This window comes from Lathamus discolor, chromosome W (genome assembly GCF_037157495.1).
Source record: "Lathamus discolor isolate bLatDis1 chromosome W, bLatDis1.hap1, whole genome shotgun sequence".
NCBI lineage: Eukaryota > Metazoa > Chordata > Aves > Psittaciformes > Psittacidae > Lathamus > Lathamus discolor.
This window is the reverse complement of record NC_088908.1, coordinates 3004920-3015714: the sequence shown is the minus strand read 5'-3', so window position 1 is coordinate 3015714 and position 10795 is coordinate 3004920. Positions and strand designations below refer to the sequence as shown.

Below are 10795 nucleotides of genomic sequence, written 5' to 3'. Positions count from 1 at the left end.
AGGGACCTGCACAGGAGATTCAATTTTTGTGAATAAAATGGCAAGATGGACGTCACCAGATCCCCACAGATGTGATCAGCAAGATAACAGCAATGTCTCCAGCAACTAATAAGGAAGAAACACAAGCTTTCTTGGGTATTGTGGGGTTCTGGATAATTCACATCCCAAATTACAGGTTCTGGGTTACCAGCTGAGCCTGGAATTCTTTAGATTCTACTCCCTGCCCCTCTGTGAGCGGGGGGGGGAGGGTAGACTGCATGGTTCGGATTTACGTCCTAGGCTTAAACCACGACAATATGTTTATGTTCATCATGAGTTTGTTGGAAAGAGACAAGAAAACATAGGTGTGCAGCTGTTCTATGACCTTCACACATGGCTGCACTGAGTTACCTGGCCAACGCTCTCGGCATGGACAACAGTGAGATCATGAGAAAATGCACAGTCCCATGTGTAAACAATTAGAAATCTGGCATAAAGCTAGTTGTTTTTCTAAGGGTATAAAAGCAGGACCCTCTTGTGGCTGAATCCAAAGCCTCACTTATGGGTGGATGCACTGTGTAGGGCTTTTCCCAATTACCTGATACTCCCAGCATCAGCTGCAACAGGGCTTCCCAGCTGGAAGTGTGGGCCTGGATGATGATGATTCAGTGGTAATTGGTGATGTATTTCTTCTTAATCTCTGTACTTTACTTATATTTCTGATTTTCTTCATTGTGCTTATTTATTGTATATATAGAGATATATACCTGATTCCAATTAGTATGCTTGTTTGCTTTACTGTGCTTATTTGCTTTAGTGTGCTTGTTTAATAAACTGTGAATGTTATACAGCTAGTGTGTGGTCATTTTGTGGCTAGCCCTGCCTGTTAGCAGAACAGTGTGGCACTCGTATTGAGTACTATGCCACAGCACAGGAAGCAGAAAGTGAAAGTAATTTTCAATTAAAGCAGGATGTAAGCAGGATGATTACAGACACAATGACTAAAAATAAGATTCTAAAAAGCTAAGGAATTACTGGTTTTCATTTTTGTATTTTAGACCAATTTTAAGCAGTGTATGTTATTTTACCCAGTAATATATGTATATTATATATAAAGTAGCGATATATATAATATGTATGTAATGCATATATATTTATATATATATAAAAGCATTGGCAATCATTCATTGGATGTAATTTAACAAGAACAAATGCCAGATTCTGCACCTGGGATGGAGTAACACTGGGCACAAGTATGAATTATTAGAGGACTGGCTGGAGAGCAGCCTTGCAATGTGCTGGTCAACAGTAGCCTCAATAGGAGTCAGCAGTGTGCTCTGGCAGCCAAGAGGGCAAACTGCATCCTGGGGTGCATCACAGTATAACCTGCCAGTCAAAAGAGGTGATGATCCTGCTGTGATGATCCAGTGTTGGTGCGGCCTCACCTTGAGTACTTTGTTTAGTGCTGGGCCCCATGGTTTAAGAAGAATGTTAAGGGACTAGAATCCATCCAGAGGAGAGCAACAAAGCTGGTGTAGGGGCTGAAAGGCATGTCCCATGAGAAGTGACTGAGGACTCTGGGTTTGTCTCATTTGCAGTCAAGGAGGATGAGGAGTGATCTCATTGCTCTCTACAGCTTCCTGGTGAGAGGACTTGGGGAGGGAGGTGTTGATCTCTTCTCCCTGGGATCCAGTGATAGGACACATGGAAATGGCTCAAAGCTGTGTCAGGGGAGTTTCAGACTTGACATTAGGAAGCATTTCTTTACCAAGAGGGTGGTCAAACACTGGAACAGGCTTCCTAGAGATGCCCCAAGCCTGTCAGTGTTTAAGAGGCATTTGGACAATAGTCTTAAGATGCTTTAACTTTTGGTCAGCCCTGAAGTGGCCAGGCAGTTGGACTAGATGATCATAGAATCATTTAGGAAAAGACCCTTAAGATCATCAAGTCTCAAGTGTTAACCACTACCAAGTCCACCATTAAACCATGTCCCTAAGTGCCACATTTACACATCTTTTAAACACCTCCAGGGATGGTGACTCCATCACTTCCCTGGGCAGCCTGTTCCAGTGCTTGACAACCCTTTTGGGGAAGAATTTTTTCCTAAAATCGTTGTAGATCCCTTCCAACTGAAGTATTCTATTCTATATACACAAAAATTGCTAATTTTGACCTGAGATTTCCTCTGATATATTTTGAGGCTCAGGATAAGGTACAATAGGTATTCAAAGTAGTTTTAAGTTTCTTTCCCCCTTCTTGTGTAGTTGCTCCTATTACCTCTTTACAGGTAAAATTGAGAACTTATGAAATCTACGCAGCATTAAACCAACTCACATAAAAATAAAGCAGACAGCAGAGCAGGTACACGCTCCTAACTCCCGTGTCTGCATTCACATCCCCGCTTCTACTCCGTGGGCGGAACTTGCTGCCAGGCGCTGCGGATGCAAGGCCGCAGCTGTCCCAAGGAGGCCGGATTGGAATTCTGCTTCACCCCTCGCCTGTCGGGGCTGCTGGAGCTTATTTTCTGTTTTGGGGTGGTGGGGAGGGGCTGTGGAGCGGCTCTTGTTTTGTTACCCCTAGGCTCCTGATGATGGGGGACGCACTGGGGAAAGGTTGACGGCTATGGCAGGTCCGAGGAGGCTTGGGCGGGCGGGGACGTGCCTGGCGCTAGGACCCAAGAGGATGCGAGGCGGCTCTTAGAGCCAGATTGCAAATTCGCCGTGATTTAGTGTGCTCGGTGTTTGCGTACAGCGTGCGACGGCAGGAACAGGTTAGTGCTGTCTGTGGGGCCGGGCTCGGAGTCGGCGGGGTGTGTGGATGAGAGTGGGCCGGGCGCCGCGCAGCTAGTTAAGTGCTAGCTAGCTTACTTGCTTCCTCGTTCCACTCCCCCAGGGCCTGCTGCGCCGCTAATCGCGGGTACGTTTTTCAGCAAGCAAGATGGAGTATGAGTGGAAGCCTGACGAACAGGGGCTTAAGCAGATCCTGCAGCTGCTTAAGGAGTCCCAGTCCCCGGACACCACCACACAGCGAGCCGTGCAACAAGTATCCTTGGTCGAGGCCTACACTGCACGGGAAGGTGGGGCGGGCGAAGCGGGTAGGCAGAGCGGAGCTGTGGTGGCCCGGGCGAGTATTAGGGAGGCCAGGGGCGCCGAGGGTGGGGGCAGAGCAGCTATAGGCTGTTGCAAGGCGGCGGCGGCGGCGGCACCTGAGCCTGCCCAGGGACTGGCTACAGAGAGTGTTGTGGGCCGAGTCTCCGCCGGAGCGGGTGACCGTAGCGCGTGACCGTAGCGCGGCGTTTGAGCCGCCAAGGTGGCCTGTGGGCCGCGGGGTTTGCCTTCCCCTGTCGGGAGCCCGGGCACCTGTTGTGAGTCCAGAGCCAAGTTCCGGGGTTTTTTTTAGTTTTGTTGTTAAAGCTATGGCGTGGCAGCTTTTCAGTATCTGCTACTTTTCCAGGTTACTTCACGTTGGGCTGCTGCCAGCGCCTAGATTTCAGCCACGCCGGATCCCACCGAGGGGGCTGGAGGGGAGGGAGGAGGGGCGTGCTGCCTGCTGGGCTGAGTTGGCGGAACGGCGCGGGGCACCCCGCGGCAAAGCGGGGCTTGAGTAGGGGCTTCCTAAAATCTTGCGCTGGTATTCAAGGCGAAAGCCATAGTTAGTGGGAGGAGCGCCCCTCGTGGAGCCGCTGCCTGCATGCTCTTGTTTGCCTGCTGGCTCTGACATAATATTTTGCTACGTTGTATGTTTTGGCTTGCTTGGAGTCTTGAGTCTGAAATACTGTTTGTTACACTCCTTACATTTCATGAGAAGGGGAAAATCTACCTTATGTGGCTTCTTGTGCAGCTTTGCGGTATATTTTATGTTAGTGTTGTGGATTGCTGGTTTGTTGTTTGGGTGTCGTGTTGCACCCCCTCCAAGTCTCTCTTGATCATAGAAGTGATGAAATAGCAAGGTTTTAAGGAACTGAGATTGAGAAGCATCTCCCATCTACTGTCTCCTATTCCCAGAGTTAACTATGCAAGTGCTTAAGATATCTAGAAGTCCCGAAAGGATATCTTTCTATATACATATATATATAAAGATATAATGTTAGAAGTTTAGCTTGAATCCAAATTTACTTGACTTTTCTGCTTTCCTAACAGATGTAGTCAAACTTTGTAAGACTTCTTATCTGAAAGGTGAAGGTAATTTTCATCTTGTTCTTGCAGCTGTGTTTTAGATTCTTAAGATGCTTTTGCTTCCTTTTAGAAATACTATACAGAAGTGGCTAAGCATTCTTATAATGCCCCAAATGCTCTTCTTGAGTATTTCAAATGCAACAGTGTTTATAGTGTAGCTTTCATGTAAAATTACATTTTTAAGCTCTGCTTCAGATAACTTAATGGCATCTAGTTTGCTTGTTGTGAAAAATAGCAGTGTATGTGTAGGATGGGCAATATAGGTGATGCTGTCTGTCTTGAAGATGAGTAGAAATTTACTGAACAAAAGTGCTGTTAACTGCTGTTTGAAATTGTTATTAAATGTGGTAAGAGAGGGCCTCGTATGTTGACCTGTAAAGGTTAGGTAAGTGGCATATTTTTACCATTGTGTTATCAGTTTGGGAAATATTTTAATGCAACTTGATAGGCCATGTCTATAATAAAAAAAAAAAAAAAAAGCCAGGGGGAAATGTCCTTTGAGACTGTTTCCACAAAATTTGTGATGCTACTTAATAGCGTGTCCAAGCAGCCTGGTGATTAATGTTTTCAAATTTGAAGTACTTCCAGCATTGACTCTCTCATGCCCATTATAACACTTTTGGCATGTTTAGAACCTCAAATGTAATGAAGTGAGGAGCATAGCTTAGCCAAAACTATTTGTTAACAAAGTTATGCATTGGTAAGGTTTTCAAACATTTTTTGAATTGAAATATATGTGTTTCTTGGAGTGAAAAAGAAGTTAGTGGGTGAAGAAATTTATAGGATAATATGGCCTATGGCTATTATTTGATTCCTAGACTGATTAGGTGTGTTCTAATTAATTTTGTATTTAATACTGCCTTTTCAGTTCTTTCTGCTTGCTTATGTTGCTGCTTCTTGTTTGAGCCATCAGAATCCACAGTTGTTAGTAATGTTTGACTAAATGTTTTGGTGATTATGTTTCTGAAGCTTGGAGAAGAAGGGAAAAAAATTTGAGATGTGCTACCCTACTTCAGCTAGTTGCTGAAAAAGCTTTTTGGCATGACACCTTTGACAACAATCTTTGGATATATGTTTCTTCACTTCTAGGGGCTATGTAGAATGTTCTGTGTTATTTTTCACTTGCTGTGGCCATCCTTCTGTTTACATTTTATCTCCTGTGTGTTTCACAGCAAAGGAGCTTGTGGCTGTGATAAGAACACTTCCTCTGTTATTATGTCCAAAGAGGGCAGGTTTCTCTAGCAAAGTTACTACAGGCTGTTTAGTCATTGGAAGGGCCATCAATGTCCTAACATAAATGCATTTGGCTGAAGTTTAGCGACTTTTTGAATATTTAGAGATTTTAGCTATAGAGCAAGTAAAGTAAATGTCTAATAAGCAAATAATCTTCTAAAAATAATATTTTGTTAAATATCTTGATTGTTTGCTGTACTGATGATATCTAGTAATTTAAAGATGAAATTGTATGCTTATGACTTAAAATATTGTTGAGCATAATACTAATTAATACCAGGGCATGAGAACAGGATACAAGGAGAATGACAGATCACTGTTTTAGCCAAACAGTGGCAGAATACCTAGAAATTTCATGCAGAAGTAATGACAAATTTTATAGAAACTGCATACCTTCTAGTTCTTCAGAAACCTAATAATTCTTCTTGCAGTTTCCCCAAGGACATAGTGAATAGGCTTTTATTGCTACTAAGATACTTATTCAGAGAGGTGTCACTCTAGAAAATTGGTTTGTGTACAGAAGGAATTTTTGTTTGTTTGTTTGTTTGGTGTTTCTTGGTTGGTTAGTTTTTTTGTTTGTTTCTTTAGTGTTGTTTGTTGTTTTGGTTTTTTTTATTTTGTTTTGGTTTTTTTAAGAGACCATGGACAAGCATGAAGCACTTGGTACAAATATCTGGGCATTTACAATTAAACAGGTTCTTACTGTTGAAAGCTCAGGTTGTGGCTAGTTAGTATCATAAAAAAGTATATGACTAATCATAGAATAGGGTTGGAAAGGACCTTAAGATCATCTAGTTGCAACCTCCCTGCCATGGGCAGGGACATATTAAAGTGACAATATTAAAGTGAGTAGCTTATCAAAATCATAGTAGCTGTTGTGTTTTAATGCTGAAATGCTTTTATTATAGAGAAAAAAATGTATTATGGGATTGTGTCTCTCTGGATTCTTTGGGCTTTGCTGGCTTTAAGTGTAAACATTGAAATCTAAAACCACAGAGGAAGGTGGTGGGGGTGTGGTTTGTTTTTGTTTTGTTTTTGTTTAGTTGGGTTTTTTTGTGGTTTTGCTTTGTAGGGTTGTTTTGTGGTGGGGTTTTTTGGTTTTTTTTTTTTTTTTATTTTTGTGGGTTTTTTCCTCCCCTTTAGAAATATTTTTAAGGATCTATTAAATTCTGTGTCTGGCCCTGGATGATTTTTTTTTTTTTTTTTCCTTCAGGTTTCAATGTAAGTAAAATGTAAGCTGCTACTTTGGTATGAAAATTAGAGAAACTGCTTTCAGTTTGTTCATACTCTCTGTATGTTGTGAACTTGTAGTCACAGCTGTTTGAAATGATGCAGTAGTACAACTCGTGTAATAATCATAGTATTCAGAAAGCTATAAGTGCTGTGTGTGAAGATTCAAACTTCCTTAGCAGTTTCTCTCTTCAGAAACTAGAACAACTCAATCGGTATCCAGATTTCAACACCTACCTGATTTTTGTTCTTACAAAGTTGAAGTCTGAAGGTAAGTTCTTGAGATATTGGCTGGGTTTTTTTGGTGCGGGTGTTTTGTTGGGGTTTTTCTGTTGTTGTTGTTTGTTGTTTTGTTTACCCTCAAATTTATTTTATTTAGCTTGAAAGAAATAGGAAGCTGATTTCTATAGTCAGTTTCCTGGTTGGCTGGTATCTGTAGTTGTACAGAATTTTCTTTATCCTCTTGGGAGTCTTTATGGAAAAATATCTGATAACATGTTGGTGCTTGTAGTTTCAGCCTTGGAATAGATTGTATTCTAAATGTCCTATGAAATCTCAGAAATGTGGAGCATTGTACTGTTATCAGACTATAGTCAAATTGTGCAATAACTTTGCATCTCATGGTGATGAATCATGACTATAACACATTATAAAATGTGCTGCTAAAACCAATTGTGATTGTGATCTCCCTAGTAATCAACTTATTAAATATTTTGAAGATCACATACTAGTGATTCAGAGAAATGTCCAGGAACTCTTCACCAAAGTTTAAGTTGACAAGCAGGTATTCTTTATTGCGGCGCTGGGAGACATGGGGGATTGCTCTTCTAAGCGTGTCTCATCCAAGCATGAACCAGGCTGTGATTATATTGTCCTTAGACATACATATTCATTAGATTACATACATTACATCATACTTTTAGAGAATGCCTCCTGCATGCACACTAAAATGTGGTAGTGGGCTTTGGGACCCCTGGTGGTTATTTCTTCATCACTTTGTTTTAGGATCGTTGTCATATTAGTAACCACCAGGTGGTTCTGGCAAAGCTTATCTTAGTAATTTCCTGTTCTCTATAGTTGCTAACAAAGCCTAATGTCCTTGAAATTACTTATTTACAACCCTATTCTTCAATCAAGCCCATTCTTCAATCTACCCTATTCTTCAGTCAACACCATTCTTCACTAGAGTTGTCCAAAGATTTTGTCAGAATCTTCATTCTGAAGTCTTAATTCTAATTACCATTGGCTTATTTTTTTGGTCATTAGTACCAGCTGTTTATTGCATACCATGTAGCTTCTTCCAATTGTTAAATTCAGGCAGTTCCTTAGTAACAATCACGGTGTGTGAAAGATTTTCTTTCCAGTATACTACAGCCAGATTTGTGAGGTCTTTGCCAGTGAAAGAGACTTATTTCACAATCTGTTTTGGCACATCTTCTGTTGTCATTATATTTATTTGCACTTAATATTTTTGATTTGTGAGGGTTTTGTTGTTTTCTTTATTGTTCTGCTACCAGTGCTTTTTCTACCTTCTAGTGCTTCATCTCTTTTTGAATGCTTGCTTTTTTTCACTTTGAATTAGATTTTACTTATGTGTGGGCCTGTAACATTCAAAGCATCAGCAAGAACATTTATATTATTTTAGAACTGCTGTTTTGGTTGTGCTGTCAGCTTACTTCAGGAGGAAAGAAAGAGGGAGGAGAAGAAAGAAAGTATATTTTCATATATGAAATCTGGAGTATATCCAAATGTTTTTGTATGGTGTTTGTAGAAAATCTGATAATCTTTAAGGTCTTGGGGGAATACCTCAAGTACTTAATCCTTACCTGTTAATGAGTATGCTATCATATCTTAATTGTTCATGTGTTTTATACCATTGTTGTGGTTTAACCCCAGATGCCAACTTAGTACCACAGAGCTGCTCATCATGCCCCTCCCCACCAGTGTGGTTGGGGAGAAAATCAAAAGACTCAAACTCGTGGACTGAGATAAAGGCAGGTTAATAGGAAAGAAAAGGAAGAAAATAATGATAAAAAAAATGGAATATACAAAACAAGTGATGTACAATACAACTGCTCACCACTTGCTGACTGATGCCTAGACAGTTCCTGAACAGCAGCCCCTGGCAAGCTGTCTCCCCAATTCATTTATGGAGCATGCTGTCATATGGTCTGGAATATCCCTTGGGTCAGTTGGGGTCAGCTGTCCCAGCTGTGTCCCCTCCCGACTTCTTGTGCAACCCTAGAACTTGGAACTTGATGATCTTAAGGTCCTTTCCAACCCTAAGTATTCTATGATTCTATCAATCTTATTCTCATAATAAACACTATACTGATGCACGGATAGACTCCACAACTCGTTAAAGTTGTAGGTATGTTTTATTCAGCGCTGAGGCGCGTGGGGGATAGCTCCTCCAAAGGCATGCACACCTCAGCTTCATTTCCCCTTTACATTTATCCTCTAAAGTTATACATATGCATGAGGTTGCACAACACGTCTATACATATTCATGTCTTATCCCCGCTTCATATTATAATGAGCTAAGAAGTCCTTTGCGCCTGCGCAGTGCCTCCTAGTGGTCGTGGGTGAGGGTCTCAAGGTGAAGTAAATGAGTCTTCCTCGAGCCTGAACTTTTCACCTCTAGTCGTTACGCATGCTCCCTGGAGGCTTGGTCATTGTCCAAAGCACAGAGCCAATTTCAGCTGGCCTGTGCGTCCAAAGGATGGGAACCAAGTCACGGTCCCTTCCTCTTAACAATAGCCATGTCCTTACATCTTGTTCTAGCATACACGGCGAGTACGATAAGCATGAATGAGCAGTAACATTGTCAGGCAAGTGACTTAACCCTAACCTCCTGTCCTGGGTTCAGCAGTAGCAGTCATTTTTTTTCTCCTTCTTGGTAGCTGGTGCAGCGCTGTGTTTTTGACTTTCGGCCTGGGAACAGCGCTAATAACACCAATGTTTTTAGTTACTGCTCAAATGTTTGGTCTGGCCAAGGACTTTCTGAGCCTCATGCTCTGCCAGGGAGGAGGGGAAGCTGGGAGGAAGCAGAGACAGGACACCTGACCCAAACTAGTCAAAGAGGTATTCCATACCACAGCATGTCATGCCCAGGATGTAACTGAGAGTTACCTGGAAGGGCTAGATTACTGTGAGGTGGGATGAGGTATTGGTCTGTGCTTGGTCAGGGGTGGGGTGGGGTGAGTTATCAGTTGGTGGGTGGTGAGTGGTTGTACTCTCTTCCTTGTTATTTACTTTATCATTATTATTATTATTATTATTATTATTGGTGGTAGCAGTAGTGATTTGTGTTATACCTTAGTTACTAAACTGTTCTTACCTCAACCTGTGGGAGTTACATTATTTTGATTTTCCTTCCCATACCTCTGGGAGCAGGGGGGGGTGTGTGAGAGTGAGACTGCATGATTTATGGCTGACTGGGTTTAAACCATGACACCTCCCTGTACATTGGTTAACCCTTTGCATCAATACTGTACCAGCTACTAGGAAGAAAAATAACTATTCCAGCTGAAAACAGGAGAGTATTCACTTCTTATTCCATATCATTTGTATCATGCCAGGTCCCACACTTGCCAATACACCATCGCCTTTCCTGTATTTTGAGATAAATACATGCAGATATCATTACCTTAATCTATAGACCATCCCTATAAAATGCCATTGACTTCATTCAGCCCATGAGTTTGGGTTACATCTGTTAAAACAGTCTCTCCTGGAAGGAAAGATGGTGTGTGGTGTTGGGTTGTTGCATGTTGAAACAGGTTCTGATTACATTACTGCTGCACTTATCTGGTTCTATCACCAAAATTAATTCTTTAGTCTGGGTAATTCTACTATAATACTGTTGATGTGGCATATAACAACCATAGTAGTGATCACATACAGTGTTATATAGCAGCCAACAGGATAGAACTGAGTTCATTGCCTATTCTCACCGATTTGGAGAAAACTCCAGGAACAAACTTGCCAACAAAGTTTTCAAGTTGGCAAGCAGGTATTCTTAATTGTGGTGCCAGGAGACATTGGGGATAGCTCCTCCTAACGTGTGTCCCTGTGTTGCTACACAAGCCGTCCTTATATAGTCCCTGGGCATACATACATATTCATGAGGTTATGTATGGATTACATTATTTTCCAGAAAGTTCCCTGCATGCGTT

General features: G+C 41.7%; 1 protein-coding gene across 1 annotated transcript in view; it reads left to right on the top strand.

The window, feature by feature from the left end:
* The first annotated feature begins 2568 nt into the window (after positions 1 to 2568).
* LOC136004485 (transportin-1-like) overlaps positions 2569 to 10795 on the top strand; it is a 93795-nt gene continuing 85568 nt past the window's right edge. Inside the window, exons 1-3 of the mRNA XM_065661008.1 lie at positions 2569 to 2749; positions 2872 to 3021; positions 6813 to 6888. Of these exons, the coding sequence (XP_065517080.1) occupies positions 2917 to 3021; positions 6813 to 6888 (181 nt within the window). The 5' untranslated portion in view covers positions 2569 to 2749; positions 2872 to 2916. The remainder of the gene's footprint in view (positions 2750 to 2871; positions 3022 to 6812; positions 6889 to 10795) is intronic.